This window comes from Porites lutea, chromosome 3 (assembly GCF_958299795.1).
Source record: "Porites lutea chromosome 3, jaPorLute2.1, whole genome shotgun sequence".
Taxonomy (NCBI): domain Eukaryota; kingdom Metazoa; phylum Cnidaria; class Anthozoa; order Scleractinia; family Poritidae; genus Porites; species Porites lutea.
The window spans coordinates 34,008,381-34,029,364 of NC_133203.1; the positions used below are offsets into that span (position 1 = coordinate 34,008,381).

General features: G+C 37.4%; 1 protein-coding gene across 1 annotated transcript; it reads right to left on the reverse strand.

Annotated features, from left to right (window-relative positions):
- Positions 1 to 5,004: 5,004 nt before the first annotated feature.
- Positions 5,005 to 20,967, reverse strand: LOC140930997 (BBSome complex member BBS5-like). Its single transcript, XM_073380742.1, has 16 exons — positions 20,823 to 20,967; positions 19,720 to 19,744; positions 19,584 to 19,641; positions 17,886 to 17,951; positions 15,547 to 15,596; positions 14,712 to 14,792; positions 13,832 to 13,878; positions 12,647 to 12,749; positions 11,565 to 11,597; positions 10,731 to 10,826; positions 10,073 to 10,135; positions 9,440 to 9,523; positions 8,410 to 8,460; positions 7,762 to 7,848; positions 6,202 to 6,225; positions 5,005 to 5,738 (listed from the first exon to the last, which is right to left on the reverse strand). The coding sequence occupies exons 1-16, from the start codon at positions 20,876 to 20,878 to the stop codon at positions 5,631 to 5,633; spliced, it is 1,032 nt and encodes a 343-aa protein (XP_073236843.1). The 5' UTR covers positions 20,879 to 20,967; the 3' UTR covers positions 5,005 to 5,630.
- Between the last annotated feature and the right edge of the window lie 17 nt (positions 20,968 to 20,984).

Consider the following 20,984-nt stretch of genomic DNA (forward strand, 5'->3'; position numbering starts at 1 on the left):
ACCCGGAGAAGAAAGGAACACATAAAAGAATAACCCGTGAGCAGGCCCCTCTTCTCCTAACTCCTTCAAATTTGCCTCTTCGGCCGAGCGAAATTTGAAGGCTCCCGCTTTCTGGCCTCTTCCAATCATTTGCGGCCATTATTCCATGTGAAGGAAACAGTCGACGCCTGCAAGAGCCATAATGGCTCTTGACGCCTAGCTAGTGTGCCTAGCCTGCATAAGAGGCGTTTTATTTTATTTAGTTATTTCCTTTTTTTTGCATTTTCAGGAAGCGCCTCACCATCACGAGTGTCTGGCGCTCCTGCGCTCGCTTTGCCTGAAAAATGCGAAAACTGATAGAGCCTTTTATGCAGACTAAAGTTCGGCTGCCATCGGATACCTTACCAGGTGCTCCGCAATGAGCAGAGCAGACCACGCTTTTCTTGGGGAATCACAGCCTGGGTGAACCATATATCCACGAGAAAAAAAAACGCACGGGCGAGTGATATTCCTCAACCGTCATACAGAAAAAACCCGCAGTTCTTATAGAAATGGTATTTAGTGGGATTTTAGGCTATCGACCAGGTTCTTAAATAGGTTTTTAATTTGATAGGGGCACCATAGCGATCAGCCCGACAAGCCGAGGATAAAGCATATCTTAGCACCGATAACCATTGCAGCGCATACAGGCGTATGTGATATGGAATATATCTCCGTATTAAATAATTATCTAGAATACAGTTTAGATGATAACCATACAGTAATTACTGTATTTTTGCAAAGTACTAGCATGCATGCCACGGTCTTTCATGCTGTGTTTCATCTGAATTTTACGGACTGAAACCTAACTAGACTAAATTTTTTTTTTCTGTATCTTCCGCTGTGCCTTCATTTTTGTAAAATAAGAAGCAAGGGGGCAATTCATTCACCATACAAACGAAACATGAAAGCATTTACCCACTTTTTAATTCAAATAATGAGTCTTTTATCGCTAAAATACCCGGCGCACGCTAGTACAATTCTGTCGACAACAGTTTGCACCGGTAGTGGGTAGTAGCCTCCAGTACAGTGATTAGAACGCTACGTAAAATAACAGCGGGTTGACAGTAGTGAATGCAATATCTAGCATAAACAACTTACGAACTCTGGGTTCGAATTGGGGGACGGGGGCGGGGGGGGGATTTTCTTCTTATTATTTCAGCCACATTCACCCTCAGTATATGACCGGCATCTTTCATAAAAAAGTACCTTTCCCTATCCGGGTTCAGTAACTGATTAAAGCGACTAGTATGGAATAAGTTAGGTAAATGAATAATGTCGATCAAGAGCGTTGCTTGGCAGATGCTCTGCTGGCTGTGTAAACCAACAGAAATAGAACCCCTAGAGAGCTGCGTTAAAAAAAAAAAACGTAACAACAACAACGCCCTCGGGCCCCCTTAGCCGCCGAACACATATAAATGTTCGAAATGCAGGAACGTATAGTTCAGCCAGCATTGACACTTCTCTTGAAGGGTATATCTGATCAACACTTTATATTTGCTTGATAAAGATTTTAGTATTAAAACAAATTATAACAACAGGCCAGTAGCTGAACAGATACAGTAAAATAAAGGAGTGAAGGAAAAATCAAAAGAAACAACGGTATAAACGGCAGTCTAACCTCTCATAATGAACCTGTGAGCACAAAAAATACGAAGGCCGGATTGTCCTCTTAAGGGAACTGATCGTTTACGCCCATGCTTACAAAAGGACCTCTCGCAAGTCATGTTATGTCCCAGAATTCTGCTAATCGACCTTTATATTTTTGACCCCATGTCGGACCCTGTCTTTTTTCTCTGAATACCTAAAATTAGAGGAGCTGCGTACTAGGAGCTCGGGAGCGTACTAGGAGCAGCGTACTATTGAATTCCCGGGTAAACGAACTGCTCGACACCCAACCGACTGTTTTTTTTTTACCTCGAAGTAAAATCAGGACCCCAGGATGATGGGACATTACCGACTCCTGTAGTAATCTCCCTCAGTCCTCTGCGCGAGTCTCCGATACTAGTCTGCTGACTCAGTGACTTCCGGGTTAGTGACGAGCGATGAGAAAACTTATGGGGGGACAAACAAAGTACAAAAAGGGAAAAGGGAAAATTAAATAAAACAAATTCATGCACGAAAGAAGAAAGAAAACCTAAAAAAAATTATGCACTGGCCTACAAAAATTGATACAAGAGAAATGTTAACAAAACAAACTCCCCCCAACACTTTTCTAATGGTACGATTCAAACGTTGTTTTTCAGTGAACATTGTCACTGTAATTCAATTTGTTTTAAAAGTTTTCTTTAGCTTTTCTTTATCTACCGTAGGGACGGACCATTAGAAAACTTATGGGGGGGGGGGGGGGGGGGTGGCGAAGTACCAAAAAAATATATGCGCAAGGGAAAATTAAATGAAAAAAAATTCATACACGCCAACCTTAAAAAATATTTATGCTATGGCCTAAAAAAAATCAGACGAGGAATTTGATAACGAAAAAAAATTCCTGCGGCTCGAAAATTCCCCACCCCCCACTTTCTAATGGGCCGTCCCACTGCTCGTCTAATCAGATAACAGCCTTAATTTTAAAATATCAGATGTTGTTCGTTTTAACTCATTTCATAGGCTTCCCGACGAAGTTTTTTATTTCAAGGGGTGACCGAATTTGTCACGCAATGTAATGTTACAAATTAAGATGTCTCTGAAAGCAAAGCTGAAAGCTATAAAACCACTCACAATTTCTTTTTTTTGGAAGATGGTCGATCAAACAGCTTATTACCAACTTATAAACTTGTAGTATTAAAAGAAATATAGACTTTGAAAAATAGAATCCCCGTTGTGCAACGAACCGAAGCTGAAATGGTTGCTTTGATAATATTAACTCGATGTTGACATACACGAGTCGGCAATGGAAGCGTTTTTAGCACTTATTCGCTACAATGAGATAAAAATCAAAAGGTAACAGTTACATATGTGTCTATTATCCGATATTCAAGCGGTAAGAAACATGTGGAAGGTTTTCCAGAGCAATTTTTAAATTGTTTGCGTAGGTATGTAGGGCAACATGTTGCCTCGTAAATTGATTTAGGTGGCAAAATGGTCTTCACGTTTCCGTTTCTCTACGGGACACTTTTTCCGGGCCGCGGAAAAAATTTTCACACAACAAAGTATGGGCGTCGATAAAACCCGGAACATGGAACATCCCGGAACATTCCGGAACATGCAAAAATAAAAGTAATTTTCATAAAAAAAAATTAATTAAATAAAATGATAATAACAACATAGTTTTTGTAAAAATTAATAATAACAAAATAACATAAAATAACAAAAAAAAAAAAAGAGAGAGAGAGAAAAAAGAAGAAAAATAAAGAAATGATTAAAAAAAAGAAACTCATCCCCGAGTATGAGAAAACAATATTTTGTCGCAAATAATTTGTTGGGCGAGTGAGGGTCCATGCAAATGACTTGCTTCTAAATTCAAAATATATTAAAATGGGTCGCGAGGAGGGGAGTTTTCAAGCTTTACTCACACAGCTACCTCTTGTAAATGTTTGCCATGACGGCTTTGCGACCGTAAGAAGAGCTTGGGGGTAGGCCTTTGTACATTATGCTAGCATTTTTTCGAGCATTTTAGTGAGGCAAAACCATTGAGCATTATTCGAGCATTTTAGTGGCCTTTTGCCCGGAAAATTAATTTTTCCGAGAAAATAAAATAGAAATTAACTTTTTTCAGGAGCCCATGCCCCATGAGCTCCTGCTTTTTTAAACAAAATGAAGACTAAAATTCAAAATTCACAAAAAACCTACTACAGCTGGTTTTTTTGGCTGTATTTATGAACTTGTACACGTTGTCGTTGTTACTTGCAACACTTGAACGGTTTTGTAAGTGTAAACTTTGAATTTAATTTAAAAAAAACCTTTTGTATAATGAGCATTATCCGAGCATTTTAGTGACTTTTTTGGAGAGACCGAGCATTTTAGTGGGAAAAATGGAGCATTAAGGTGGAGCATTTTAGTAGGGAAGCAAAAGCATAATGTACAAAAGCCTACTTGGGGGCTCGTCGCTTTGGACTTTAGTAACTTAATTACCGACTCGGCTCGACATGGCATGCTGCACCGACATTTCAGACCATCGCAGAACCGTAAATGGTTAACCGCCAAATGATTAACTCATGGCAAACAATTACAAGAGGTAGCTGTGTGAGTAAAGCTTGAAAACCCCCCTCCTCGAGACCCATTTTAATATATTTTGAATTTACAAGGAAGCCTTCACTCATAACTGTCATTTGCATGGACCTTCACCCGCCCAACAAATTAGTTGCGTCAAAATATTGTTTTCTCATACTCGGAGATGAGTTTCTTTTTCTTAATCATTTATATTTATTTATTTATTTTTTGTCATTTTAGGTTATTTTGTTATTATTAATTATTACAAAAACTATGTTATTATTATCATTTTATTTAATTAGCTTTTTTTCATGAAAATTACTTCTATTTTTCATGTTCCGGGATGTTCCGGAATGTTCCATGTTCCGGGTTTTATCGACGCCCACTAGTTTTGGCCTCAAATTCTATGTACCAGTGGGCTTTTCTTGGGGTAGAAGTAAGCGAAAATTAGCCTAGTCGCTCAAGCGCTTCAAGTGGGGTAACTAAAACGGCCAGAAACAAGACTATTTTGACAGCTTTTCAAAAGTAATCTAGTGTTTTAGAAAGAGCAAGTGAAGTGCTATGAAATGTCAAAAGTACATTGCGAGATGTTATCGCGTTTACCAGCACGAGCGAAACGAAAGTGCATCATTTTCGTCAATTTTCAAAGGCGGCGGGAGGCCAAAATGGCGATTTTCAAAATTTCCTCGATTTTGAAAAAACTCGAGCGCTTTGGGATCTTTTAATTGTATTTTCGAAAATACCTTACTAAGGGCTTTATTTGGGCAAAATATGAAGAAAGTGAAAATTTTGAAACTGTCGCCGGATTCTCGATATTTACAGAAACTGGCTTTTAACTTGTAAAAGAATGCAAGTTGTGTTCAGGGATCAATTTTGCCCAGATTTTGTTAGCTTGAACAGCTTAGCTTATGAAATACTGCGTAAACGAATGCCCTTAAAACCCTGGCCGATCCTTGGGCAAAGTCAGCAAAGTACTTCATTTTTACTGTTAAGTTTAATTGCAGAATCCCAGCATCATCTGCCAACTTAACTAAACCTGCTTTGCAGGCGTTGAAAGAGGTATGTAGGAGAGGAAGGGAAAAGGTAGGAAGGTCTCAATTTCCAAGGGAGAAGATTTCGCTTTTTTCCTTCCGCTGAGTCTCCCCCTTTTTTCGCGTGCCAGGCAAGCTAACATAATTTGTTAGGGCGTGAAGGGAATTCAACGAAAGGGGCGCCGAAAGTTCCCTTCCTTTTTTCTGCGTGCCATGCAAGCTAACACAGTTTGCTAGAGCGCCAAGCGCTCTCAAACGAACGGAAGATCCCTATTTGAGAATAATAAATAAGATGCATTCACTTTCACAAGGTATCTTATTTTCTTAAATATTATAAGCACTGATATCTGGAAATCAATCCAGTTTCTAGTTTTCTCATTGTTAGGTATTAAGAGTGGTAGGCTTGATATTTTTTTTTATCCACTCAGCGGGCTACTGACTGGGAACGACTTCCCACAGTCCCTGCAAGGTGAATCCTTCCTTTAGCTTTTCCACTGCTAGTCCTAGCTGGTCAGAGTAAACTGGTTCACGATCACTGGACTGAAACGAAAACAAAACAATTAAGCTGAACCATCTAATTCACCTCTGACAAATCATTATAAAGTGTACATCTGCTGGTAGCCGGCAAACGACAAACGTGAGTTTGCACCACGTGACTAAATTTTCTTCTAACTGGTCGTTTACTGTTAATTTTATCTACACAAAAATAAGTAGTTTCATAACAGGCTTATCCATAAGAATTCTTTTGCACAGTTTCTATCTGCTTATTTGGGCTTATTTGAGAAATTGTCAACTTGAATCTGAGGTTTATATAAACGTGATTCTAAACCTCTCTACTGATTCCCTATACTGCATTCCCCACATAAAAAATTCTTTGTAGTCACGCTATGCAGGGAGCAGAAGTTGACAATAAATCCACTTGTACATTCAGAGAGAAACCCACCTGCTCCAGACAATTTAAAATAAATATTGGACCGATACAGTTAGCTTAGGTAGTACTTACTTTATCTCCATCAGCAAAATATGCCTGTGAGAGATACAATAAGCAGCTTAGTAGACAGCAAGAAAGGTGATATTACAGTGGCTCTCTCCTCCACAGCGGAGGCCTCTTTGTGTCTTTAGGAGACTGGGAAGAGGGAAAAAAGAAATCGCGCGCGGGACAATGGGAAGTCCACCACGCATTTACTGTTTTTATTATTATTATTTAATTTTTTATTGGAATACCCAGCGGGAGGCTCTATGGAGGAAAGAGCTACAGTGACACTTAAATGAAGTGATTTTACCATAAAAACGTGTTTTGAGTATGAAGCATGAGGTCAAGGTAGCTGGCTTTTGGTCAAGTTCTTTGTTGCCTTTTTATGAACCAATATGAAGTTCAGGTCAACAAAAATGCAAAAAGAAATAAACAACAACAACAAGGTCAATATCCAGCTATCATGTCTAAAGAAGCTTCGTCAATAAAGGATTGCCAAAGCGGGAAATCCTGAGGGAGGCATTATAGGCCCATCTGGGAGTCAAGACAGATCCTTCCATGAGGAAAGGTATTTATCTTGGAGACTTGTTGGATGTTGTTTTCCGAGTTTCAGCAGACGAAGAATTGAAGTAAATAAAGTAAACTTGTCGAGTTTTTAACTCAAAACCATTTTCAGTTTGCGCTGTCGTTATTACCACGTACAGATAAAAACATCTTGACGTCACAACTATGTTTACATACTCTCGTGCAAACACACCTCTCAGCCAATCAGAGCGGCTGTACAACAGTATTCGTCATTTGTGTCATTGTCCAAACATTAGCAAGTTTAGGCAGCGGCGTTTTTCAGCGACGCACGTCAACCGGAAGTGAGCCTTTATCTTTTTGATATGCCTTGACGCTACCAAATTTGTATTGCTAAACGCCTTTAGTCTTCTAAAGCCTGTTTACTCAAAAGTCGGTTCAAAATCACGTCTCCAAAGTGCAAAAAATTATACTTCCGGTTGAAAACGTCACTGCTTAAACTCCCTACTGGGTCACAAAGAAGATGTTGCTTGTGAAGTCGAAGCGTCCTTACCAACGAGACGCCTGGATCAATATTGCAAAACTATTACACACCTCTATTGACAAAGCAAATAGGTGTACGCAAGATAAGGTTGGTTTTGCTCAATTGGATGAACAAGTAATGGACAATGTAACTCCATGGTTACAAGATTACCGATTGGAGGATTAAACTGGAACTGGAGCTGGAACTGAACAACACATTTAGATATAGACTACGAGCAGTCTCTGTTTTTTCTGTAGTCCGTCGAGCAAAACGCGAGACACGCAAATGGCCACGCGCGTGACTGATGGCGCGAGACGGGTCGTTCGCGCGTCTCGCGGCTTCGCCGCTCCCGCGCGCGTGCATTGCTCTCACTAAATCTGCAGAAGAAAAAGAGAGACTGCTCGCAGTCTAATTTAGATATTGCATATCTGTAACAGCTTTTCAGTACATTTAGTGGTATTGTAGGCAACCTTGTCCCTAGGGCGCTTTTCCCTTGTTATTGTAGTTTACTATGTGAGTAATATATAGAAAGACTGACTACTTACTGCAAAAGCATCGGTCCCTTCTCCTTCATTAACAATCTCAATATCATCCTGCACTGGATCAACTGTCACTTCATCCACTGTTTGAGGCTGAAAAAGAAACAAGAAAATAACAAGCTTTTAAATAATATTCTTGCAGCTGCGTATGAATGGTTATAAGCGAGATTCAGATGGTGAAACCCAAGGAGTGGCTTGCAGGCGATCAGATAGTGTAACGAAAAGTCAGCGAGTGGGAGTAAATTAGGAGGAAAAGAAGAAGAAGGAGAGAGGAGGCAACATTCGCTTTCACTCCCTACCCCACCCCCTTACTGTTTTTTCCTGCTCACATGATCTCTTTGTGCCGTCCCCACAATATGAACGCCTGGAACTGGCTAGTATTAACTCAGTGCCCCAAATTTGAGTTTTCGTTAGTAGTTATCCTTAACCCTTTAAGTCCCAAGATCCAAATACAAATTCTCCGATCTGATCTCCATACATTTCAGTTGAGAGAATTTGGTTTAAGATCAAAGCGTTCTCCCTTTGGTAATCAATTTAGTAATTCTCATAACCGTTACCCTTGATGATCTGCTGATGTTGTTAGGAGAACATTGATGTTGGTCACTCTTGGGACCTAAAGGGTTAATATTGGTGCAGGAAGTATTTGAGACCAACCTTTTCCTCTGTTTCAAATTCTACTCCAAATATTGGACTGGCACTATAGACCTGCAGTAAAAAAATTAGAGTGAAAGAAAAGGCAAGATTTCTTTTAATGTTACTCAGAGCCCTTTAAAAAATTCAAGATAAAATTGTGATTTACAGTCAAAGCTCTAGTAAGCAATCACCTCAGAAATTAGAAAAAGTGGTCATAACTAGAGCTGGTTGCTTGAGAGAAACAGTAGAGGGTGGTCGCTTACGAGAGGTTCAGAAAATCATAAACAATTCATAAAGAAAAAAAAGAAAGAAATTACAGTCAAGGCAGGTCAAACGTACCCCCCAAGATTCTGTTAATGAATTGATTATTTGAAAAATGAATCCGTTAGTCGTTTCCATAACTGGTGTCAAATTCAAAGCGGCATTCCTGCATGCACAATGAGCAGTGAATATTTTGCGAGAACTTCTCTGTGTTTGGTCAGATTGAAAATCTTTGAATGGATTAAGTTTCTTAGAAGACATTTACATCAAATTCACGAAAACTGAGCTGGCAGAAATTTCATAACTGCCTTGCATGTGAATTCACAGCTCATTATGCATGCAAGAATGCAGAGATCAATCTGAAATCTACAACTAGCAACGGATTCAATTTTCGAATAATAAATGCATTAATGGATTCTTGGTGGGTACGCTTCACCTGGCTTGACTGTAAAGTTTAATGAGTGTCTTTATATCTGATATAGAGACGGCTGTCAGTACCCTGGGCACCACAGGTTTTTCTCACATGCGGTGATTGTGTGCAGCAAGCATTTCGGAGTGGCCACTTATGAGAGCTTTTCATTACAAAGTTTCAGTCACTGTTCAAATGAGTTTTCACAAAGCTGGTCGTAACAAGAGTTGGTTGCTTCGATCTACTGTATATCTGTATTTTTAGGAGGGTGAACCAAGTAGGGGACTACGTGTCCTATTGTTCTCTCCCCTGTACATTGTACGAATCTATAAATAAATAAATAAATAAATAAATAAATCTCTTTAAACTAATGGGAACTACCTTTTGTAAACTTTGTATTTCTTTTGCTGCTTCTTGCAATTTTTCTGCTGGGTCTATGCGAAAACCCAGAACATATCCTCCACTCTGAAAAAAGAAAGAACAATAATGGTATTTCTTCTTAAAACAGAACAGTAGTGACAATATTCCAACACTTAGAGCACAGCAACAGAATTATAAACTAAGAAGTAGTGTTGTCTTTTTTTACTTACATACCTCTTTTGTGCTGTAATGGGTTGATTGAAGAAGAATTATTGCACATTAAAAACATTTCTGCTAAGAAGGGATGGGGATCATGTATTGCCATATAAATGAGGCCTCTCAGTTTGGACAAGGTTTGAGAGGGGTTTTGGATCCATTCACTGAAACACTACATATTCAAAGTGCATTTGAAATAATCTAGGAAATGTCTCAAATGAGAAAAACCACTTCTGTATCATTAGCCCCACAACAGCAATGTTTATTCTTCACATAATATATTAATTTTATGACTGCACTGAAAATAATGATCACAAATTAAAACTACATAATCTTCTATTTAACCTTAAAGCTTTGTTAACTGCCCTTGAAGGTTAAGGGAGCGACTAATTTAAAAAAAACTACCTCATGGTAGTGAACAAAATGTTAGCCTGTCACCTGTTGAGATGTTTCCAGTACTAATGCAAGTCCAAACTTAGAATCCCTTATTTTTACTGATTTCTATTAAAAGAAAGAGGTGGAATGTAATAATTAATTTAAAGTAGCAGATTGTGCAATAAAGGCCACCTTGGACCAAATATTAAATGGAAAGGAACTGAAAAATAGAAATCCAGTTGGAATTGAGCCTGTGATCAGTTGGAAACTAGTGTTAACATGTGAGCAGATAACTTAAAAAAAACATGCGCCACGATGGGTTGACACAGGAGTCTGCAATATGGTCATGTCATATTCGGCCAGCCTCAATGGATACCCTGTTTTCGAAGCTCTCAACCACAACACTACGAGTCACTACGAGAGCTCATTTTCGTAAGCGACCAGCTCTAAGTTACAAACACTTAGTCAAATTTGAGGAGGTGGTCACTTATAATTACGAGAGCTTCCACTGCAGTCTTTTTGCAAATTATTGGCTGTCCTAGGAAAGCTCAAGCAGAAATTGACCAAACTGAGTATACTGTGGTGATTATTTTGGCCAAAAGCATCTTAGTCTTGTTTAGTTTATTACAGTGATGAGAATATTAAACAGACATTTAGAAAACAATTATTAATGAAAAACAGATCAAAAATTAAAGCCTGCACATAACATTGCTTATCTCACCATTTGTAAATAAGGAATGCTGACATTAAATGTGTCATTCATGTTTGCATGCCACACCAGGCGGACATTTGTAATATAAAATGTTCCAAGATTTCCCTGAAGTAGCAAGGACAAATACCAAAATTAATAACCAAACTAAACTAGAATTGAATTGAATAAAGTAAAAGAAAACAGGAACAAAGAATAACAACTCAATTAAGAAAAGAATTCCAAGTGCTGTAAAGTTTATGTTAAGAAAGCCAGCCCAATGGAGATAATATTAGTATAGGTAATAGCATAATTTGTAGTGATATTTGGCATAAATACCATGAGTAATATTTCGAAATTGTTATACGTAATTTCACGAGCCATTATGTGAGTGAACTTTGAGACATTTTGAAATATCACAAGTGGTATTTATGTTAAATATCACGTACAAATCATGCTATTATTTGTTTATACTACCCGAAAAAGGTTTGTTATTTTTGCATGTAGGTATTTCAAATTAAGCTGAAATACCACTGCTCTAAGCCAATCAGTTTGCAGAAATTTCTCATGTAGTAGTATAAAGGGCATAATTGAGTTTCATATCCAGTTTTGGTTGAAAAAGCCAACATTATTCTTGAAATAAACTTTGCTATGGACACAAAACAGTACTCTCAAGAGCTTCATAATTAGCTTTATATGATTTAGAACCATTTAAAGCAAAAGTGGCAATAATAATAATAATAATAATAATAATAATAATAATTATTATTATAATTATTATTATTACTGTCTCAAAAAGCCATTGTTTGAATTGAGTTTAATAACAGCCACAGACATTATTTAGTAGTAATCAAGGGAAGACTCTACCTGATCACTGGAAAGATTCCAGACACCGTTGATCTAAAAGAAGACATTATGATTTTAGTATGGTTAAACTACCATCATTATTCATTTAAAGTATTTCTCTGTTTCTGATTCTCTCAAATCCCCTGGCTAATTTTTCATAACCAGCTAACATTGACCAAATTTGAAAGGCATAAATTGCAATATCTGGTAAAATGATGTAGTACAAGCTATTGCCAGAATATGGGATGGCAACCGGGAAGCACTGGGGATGAGGTTGAGTTGGCCCAATTGTTTTAAAAGAGCTGGAGAAAACGGCAAAAAATTCACATATTTTTCGAACAATAATAGCTGAGCTTCTGCCTAAAAACGTAACCAGAAGGGAAAAATTACTACTTAATAGACGACAACTACTATTAATTTTGAAGAATATGTGTTTAGTAGATTAAACATCTTTCATATCCTGAATTTGCACACGAACAGACAAAAGAAGACAGGGTCATCAATATTGACATAAGCATCCAATAATTGCTAATAGCAATAACTAGACCATTGCCTGTGTGCAAGCTCTCAGGGGGCAGGGGACAGTAGAGAGGAATAGATATGTCCTCTTTAATACCACCCTTAGCCCCTAAGGCTAAAACAACACACAACAATGCAGTAAGTATGATTGCATCAACCATATGACCTTTCTAATAATAATAATAATAATAATAATAATAATAATAATAATAATAATAATAATAATAATGATAACGATCTGGAGGTAGCACATCCACAAAGTGGTTCTTCATCTACCCGATTCCTGATTGAATTGGAATTTGGAAATGTTGGTTTTTGAGGAGAGGGGAAAACTGGAGTACCCGAAGAAAAACCTCCGGAGTAAAGGAGAGAACCAACAACAAACTCAACCATATATGGTGTCGACCCCGGGATTTGAACCTGGGCCACATTGGTGGGAGGCAAGTGCTCTCACCACCGCACCATCCCTTGCTCCCCTGACTACAACATACTGGGTATCAGTTTCATTGAAGTTCTATTAGTCAAACTTATTTTACCCATTCCTTACATGGATACCAGCACTCTGAGGCTGTGTTTATTGTTACCTTATCATACACCTGCTCGAGGGGTAACAGACGTAGCTGCTTGTTGAGGATCAGAGCTCCACGTAGCTTCAGGTCACGATAAAGCTTGGACGACTCATACGCCCTATATTAAAAAAAATTCATAGGTACTCTTTGGCACGACTCACATAAAATACCTATCCTGTATATGTCATGTTGTAAATACCTCCTAAAAATGAGTTTTAGGTTGATATTGTTAGTTAAGGATCAAGTTCTTTTTACAGCCCAATTTTTAAGTGTATACACTGTGGACTACATGTACAATTCTGAAGGAAAAAATAAGGCTGAGAGTCACAAGTTTTACTGTTTCAAAAAAATACTATATAATCTTTATTTTTCTGGATGGTTTGTGTTGGAAAACAAGAATGCAAGTGGGCCATACAGCGGAACAATGTATACTGTATGAGCCACTAAACTGACCAAACACAGAGCATGTAGTAACAGAGAGCTATATATTAATATTTATCACAGTTGAACATGCTTTCAGCAACAACTGAAAATGCAACAAGATTGCTCACAAGTCAAACTACTGAAAGGAGACCTCTACAGAGAACAGGCCTGCCAAATCTACTAATCATTCAATGCAAATTTTTCTTCCTTTTCATTGGCCTAGAGGCCACCACGTGACCTGCAAATAACTGCCCACAAATAATAGTCTGCTCATGTGCAATGTTGTCCAACTGTGTTTGGCTACAAATAATATTCTGCTCATGCGTATTAAAATGAAACTACACTTTTCTCCTTCTTGCGATTGCCCTTGCATGAAAGTGACGGAACATTTCACTTCCCGTGGATATTCATTAAAAAACAAACTCAGTGATCCAGTGATAAAACAATTATTGATTGCAAAATAATCTTGCAGATCAATTATTCGCTAAAGCCGAATAATTGATCTGCTCGCCACTGACAAATCACAATATTTTGCTTATCCTCATCCAATCATTGTTAGTTATTTGACTAACAGAAGTATAAAATCTGCATGCAATTTCTGAGTTTAAGAGCGGTGCTATGTTGTCACTTAAAGTACCTTGCATTCTCCGAGTATTGAAGCACATACAATAAACATGAACAATCAGTAACCATGTTTTGAATACTAGGTGGTTTCTTATGAAAGAGGGCTGCATACGTAGGAGTGTATGACTATATATTATAAAAACTAGGACCTACTTAAAAACTGATATAACTGTTGTAAAAAGCCTTGGACTACCAGATACCTACAATAAACAAAAAAAAAAAAATAATGCCATACAGTCAGTGAAAAAAATAACCTGAAAAATTACGACAGATCTTGCCTGTTGTTATGGTAAAATCAAGGAGAAAATAAAAAATATGATATTTAAGTGACAGTACATACTTAACCCCTTGAGCCCTAAGAGTGATCAGCATCAAATTTCTCCTTGTAAAATCAATGCTTTGTAAAACAGAGTGGTCATGAGAATTACAGATACAATCACACAAGATGAATCATGCTTGATATTTTATCAACTTCTCCCCACTACTTCTATATAAATGAATAGGGACGACAAATGAGAATTTTAATTTTGATCTTTAGGGTTTAAAGGGTTAATCTACTCTCAAACTTTACAAGTGTTAATCTGGTAATAGCCTGTGTTGCAGACATAACTTAACCTTGGTTAGTAAAGTTTGCGAAGCAGTGCCCAAATCCTTGTTCTGGGTCCTTAACAAATTCAACACATTACCAGAAATGCATTTTGAATTAACCATTCAACCTGGCTGGCAAATCGCCAATAGCTTTTTTAGCAGGCCAACCATGACATGTACTCAAATCCTGGTACACAGGTAGAAGTGGGAGCCCAGAACAAGGATTTTGGCACTGTTTCACAGACAGACTTAACCAAAGACTAGTTTCGTCTGTGGCACAGGCTGATCTGCTAAGGATTCAAATCTACCCATTGAAAACTGAGTTTAACAAAGTTAATAAAGTACTGAACAGACAGGCTCTAAACTACTCACATTTTTTTGGGTTGTACGCTAAGAAGGTGTGAAAAAATAGGTTTCAATAGGCTTCAATCATTTTTGCACTCACCAAGTTTGTAAATATAAATTCAAATCTTGTGTTATTGCATCTTGTCAAAATATATAGAGCTTCTGTTTGACCACGAAGTTTCTGCAATAAAATTTAAAAAAAAAATGATACTCCTGATTAATTACACCTAATTGTTATGATTTTGTCATAGAAAGAAGAAACAAACACAAACAAAAAATCTTCACATAGGATTTAATTATTTATTATAGTAGCCATGAAATCACACTCTGATATTTTGACAATCCTGAAAACAGTTTTGCAGCACATTTCAATACTTCAATTTGATGTCAGGTGAGTTAAGAAAATGTCAAAACGTCAGAAGAGCCCTTATAAGGCAAAGTGCCCCAACCAATAGGCCATTTCCGAGTTCCAAAAAATCTCACTTTCAAAACGAGGCTAAGTGCGAAACCTTTGTTGTGAAAATGAGTTTTATTTGCATCATAATTAAAACTCATTTTCATATCAATGGATTCGCACTTAGCCTCGCTTTGAGAGTGAGATTTTTTGGAACTCGGAAATGGCCTATTTTGTTGCCACTTGCAGGTGATTCTCAATTTCTTTTGCCTCCTAATATAACTCTAACATATTCAAAAATATGGCAGTAAATTAGGATTCAGAAACAAGGTAAAATCACATTAATCATCCTAGGCTAAAAAATTATGACCTGAAACAGCATTATGTGACTGTTCCAAGATAACGATTCTTCTACTATCACACCGAGGTACTTAAAGGATCTCTTCTGCTCTTGATTCAAATTACTGTAAGATTTATCAGTATGAATGGAATTTCTGGCAGTTTTGACTGCCCTGTGTGAAGCAATAACCACAGCACATACCGAATTTGCTGATCTTGTAGACACATTGACAACACAACTAAAGCCCACAGCTTCAAAATGAAAAAAACAATAATGATATCATTGTTAATAAATAAAATATTACAAAACTCACTGCTGGATCAGTTCAGTTAAAAGGGGAATAAGAATAAGGATGAAGTTCATCAAGGAGAAATATCTTTATATTTATCAACATCAATGCTGAAATAAATATTAAAGAAGCTGAAGGATATAGCTAGCCTGCATGACAATCACTTTATGGGCCAAGTGAGGTGAATGGGGCATTTCACGCAGAGCACGTGACATGGGGCTTTACTTTTCTTCTCTCTCATCTCACGCACATAATGCCCTGTTTGCCTTGTTTGACTCATAAAGCCCCAGGGGGTGCTCCAGATTTCAAGTGATGGAGATGATTGAATGGGGGCAAAAATCAAAACCCCAAAAAATCCCTGGACCAAATATCAACTCCCCCAAAAATCCCACAACAAATTTGTGAGCCCAAGTTTGCAATTGGTTGAATTTTATTTGCAGAACTACGCGGCAACAAAGTGGCAACAAATCTTCAGATTGTTTTGAATACCCGAAAAAATCCCCCCCCACTCAAAAAAAAAAATTGCCAAATTTTCCCACCAAAAAAATCCTTGGATCATCCTCATCACTTGAAATCCAGAGTAAAGCCCCTGGGGATAAAGCTAAACAACTCTTCCAAAAATCTGTTGGAAAGTATGAGGCAAATGTGGAGTAACAGTTCATGGATGACAGTAGAATGATTAACCTGAGTTTGCCAGAAAAGGTAGGTTAAGATACCATTTATGCATCAATAGATACTGTAAAATTCAGAAAATAAGCCCCGGGGCTTATATTTTTCAAAGGCCCTCTTTGAGAGGCTTATTTTTGGAGGGGCTTATATCCAGAGGGGCTTGTATCTGGAGGGGCTTATCTACAGAGGGAATTTGCATTTCAAAATAGATTGGGCTAGCCTTATACTTGGAAGGAAATTACCGTTTTCGCTTTGTTTTACTTTGCATTTGAAGGCAATTTCCAAGTACAAGCCACCAGGGGGCTTATATTTGAAGGGGAGATTTAACGGAGGGTTTTTTTGCATTATGAAATTTGGGGGCTTATATTTGGAGGGGCTTATACATGGAGGGGCTTATTTTTGGAATTTTACGGTTTAGTTGTCATACATTATTAACTCATATCTCTTATAAAAACTGGCACATAACTTAGCATATAAATGTGCATATTTGGTAGTAAAGTGTTACCTCTCACATCATTTACGAGAGCTACAACAGTCTAAAGAAATTCACTTTTTAATTTGTATATGTGATATTGTTTATTCTGCTGTACAAAGTGGTTCTAATATTTTGTTATTTATTCAGTGTGACGATTCAAATGAATGGCACAGTTGACTCCGATAACTTGAACCTTGCTAATTCGAACCTCATGCTATTTCTAAAGACTACCAAGATCCTTGTCCACGCTTTTGTACCCTCCAAGCTTGACTACTGCAACTCTCTTTTGTATAATGTGCAAAAGTATGTTTTGAAAGAGCTTTAATCAGTACAGAATGCTGCCGCCTGCCTAGTTACATGCTTTCGCAAATACAACCACATGACTCCAGTTCTGTCTGATCTACACTGGCTTTCTGTAAATGAGTGTATTAACCCTTTAAGTACCAATAGTGACCGAGATCAATTTTCTCCTAACAATATCCATACACTGTCAAGAGATAAGTTATGACAATTAATAGAATGATCACCTGAGAGAAAATTCCCTGATCTATCATCAAATTCTCTCAACTCATTCTTAAAGGAAATGTATGGAGATCAGTTTGGAGAATTTGTATGTGGATACTGGGGCTTAAAGGGTTAAATTCCAAATCCAGCTGCTCACTTTCAAGGCTCTTCACCAACAAGCACCCACCTACATTCAAGATTTTGTAACTTGCTATTCACCGCCCAGAACACTCCGATCATCTAGTACACTACAACTGAATCCCATTAACTTTAATCTGAAATCCTGTGGGTCTAGAGCATTCAGTGCTGCTGCCCCTGACCTGTGGAACAGTCTACCTACAGACAACATCTGTTCATGTGACAATTTTAGTACATTTAAATCTCAAGTGAAGGCATATCTTTTTAGGAAAGCATACCATTGGTAGTATGGTTATTTTTATCTTCATGTTCATTCATTTACTATTTAATTCTTTATTTGTTTGGAGTGTTGTGTAAAGTGCCTAGAGTAGGGCTGGATAGGCACTATACAATTTTTAATTGTTATTAATTTATTAAATACTATGCTTCTAATATATATCAATATGGGTAAGCAAAGTTACTCACACAAATTAACCCTGGGCATGCTTTGTGAATGCCATATCAATCTTAGGTTGGTAACAAGAAGTCTTCCTACAAACAAAGCACAGTATCTATGGAGTTATTAGAATGTTAATAGAAGGGATGGATAGTGTTCTTACCAGACCGCTAAATCGCTGCACTTTTTCAGGAAATACTGCACTTTAATAGCCCAAGGGGTCTTAAGCCTGGGGGGGTACTCCAGATTTAAAGTGACAGGGACGATCAAATATGGGGGAAAATGAAAACCCAAAAAAATTCCCCAGGGTTTCAAACAAAACCTAGAAAAAATCCCTGAACTAAAATTTAACCCCCCAAAAATCCCATGATGAATTTCCAACCCATAAAAAATAGGTGGGATACTATCATGAATTCTCAGATTGTTTTGAATGCCCAAAAAAATCCCTACTTAAATCAAGCTACCTGAAAAATACTTGCCATAATTTTCCACCCAAAAAAATCCCAAAATCGAAAATTTCAAACCCCAAAAAATCCTTTGATTATCCCTGTCACTTGAAATCTGGAGTACCCCCCCCCCCCCCTGCAGGGGTCCCAAGGGCACAAAGAAGGAAAAAAGACTATTACAAAACCTACATAATAATATATTTACACATACATTTCCGTATAATAAAAGCCAAAATTTAATATTCTTGGTTATGGCATCTTTAGAAAACACCCATCATTATCAAAGGAAGTGCGAGGTATTTACTCTAACTCAGACCTGTGAAAACACTGAGTTAACTGTATCTAAAAATTGTGACCCACTTTTCTTACCCCTGACCTCCTTTTACCTTCTCTATGGGTCCTGTGGACCCTAGTGGATGAGAAAATCCTGGTAAGAACACTGGATGTATGGAATAGGACCCTAAGTCACTATTAATCTAACACCAAGATAAGGGGAGAAAATAATTTAGGCCTTATTCCACACCAACCGTCAATTAAAGGGGTGAAACTTAATATTAGTGCCCTGAGTAATTTTGGATAAAGTGCCTAGAGTCTTCCTTGTAGGAGTGGTGAATGGTACCTGGAAAAACATGGGTCTCAGAAAATTTTGCCTCCGTCTTGAAATCTTGAATGATGAGTCTCAAAGTCTCGGTTTTGTGTGTTCTTTTTAGCCTTGGAGTCCTGCATTTTTTTGCAGAAGGGTCTTGGAGCTTTGCATTTGTCTTTTGGGATTCAAACTTTTTTGGGAATGAAAGGGCAAAACTTATCTCAGTGAGTGAGGAAGTCAGTGTTGCACAGCTAGCAGGTTAGATAAAATTTGCATGGCCTTCTGTTGATGCACTGTTCAAACTCATTTGTTCAGGTTTAAACTGACAAGGAAGTTGTGAAATATTAGTTACAGAAAGAAGCTTTGTACCTTTGCATACTGATTCTCTGCTGTTTCATAACATGAATCTATAGCACTGTGAACATATATAACATCAATGTGCATTCTGTAAAATTTACAATAATATTAACCCTTTAAGTCCCACTAGTGACCAACAGCAATTTTCTCCTAACGATATCCATACATTGTCATGAGATGAGGTTATGAGAATTAAGAAAATGATCACCTACGAGAAAATACTTTGATCTTTTATCAAATTCTCTTAACTAATTCTTAAAGGAGATGTATAGAGATCAGTATGGAGAATTTGTATGTGGATATTGGGGCTTAAAGGGTTAATCATACTATTTTGATACCTCTATCCCCATTATTTCCCTTGGTGTCTTCAACAGAATCAAGCTTGTCAATCAGAACCTAGCACAACATGTAAGCTCTAATTAAAAAAAGGAGTCTATAAAGAAGAATCTCTGAGAAAGTGAGAAACAAACTTGCCTCTCCTGGTCTCAACTGCATCTGCCTGTGACAAATTAAAAAAAGCAAAGTCAACATTGAGCTGACTAACGAAAGTTATTCCCAAAAGAGCAAATGTCTGATGGCTGGTTTGGGTCTTAGGCCATCCCCCCTTTTTTTTCATTTAGCGTCAAATGCGTTTCCTGATGTTGGGTCGGTCAGTCGGATTGAAAAAAAAAACCTAAAAAAAACATCACAAGAAGTCTTGGAATAGGAGGCCCTGGTACCCTAGGATGACGTCAAAAGTTAACATTCACAGATTTGGATTAACAAAATGCACAATATACTGTGAAAAATGTTCATGTCTTTGTTCCTGTTTTTCTCTATGCTGTTACTATGCTCATTTTTCAGATTAAAAGAATTATTTCAAGTGAAAAATGGTTTAACTACATCGTTACTTTTTCTTTTTTTTTTTGAAGATCGATGCCAAAAATTTGGGTCGGTCGGACGACACTAAACGGAGAAAAAAAAGAGGATGGCCTTATAACCCTTGAAGACAATCCATGTAATATATGTTATATTGGAGGAATACTGCCTTTTCACACTTTTTTTCAACTTCTGACATGGACAAGTTTGGGAAACCCTGTCAACACCACTGAAGAGAACACCTTGAAATTAGTAAAACTGCCAAGTTTGAAAGTAATTTGTTGAAAACCATACAAACGTCTTTAAATTTTTGCAACCTCACAGAGCTATATCTTTGCTCACTAAAGACCTATCACTTTCAAATTTGGCAGTTTTCCTAATTTCAAGGTGCTCTTTTCAATGGTGTCGACAGATTTTCACTACTGGTCCATATAAAAAGTTGAAAAACCGTAAAAATGTCTATTACGTTCCGTACAACCCCCATACACTTATTATGCATATATGTTTCGACTTTATTCATATCAAACTATTTGTGAGAAAAATTATGAAATTGCTGCATGCATAATAAATGTATGGGTTTATGGGGAAATCTTACCTATACCCTGTAGTTAAGTTTAAATTTCTCAGATTTTCATCATGATCATGTCTACAAAACGCCACCAATTCAAATTGCATTAAATACATAATAATGCCCAAAATTATTGATAAATCAAACTTACTGTAGGGTGATATCAAAACGAACATCTCGATCTTCCCATAGGTTACAGTCACCCATTGCAGTTTGTCAAAATTTACAAGCTTAGAGCATTTTCGAACTCACTTGACAACCAACAACATGGCGGATTTGTGTTCACATCGAGATTATCCTGCTATTCAACTCG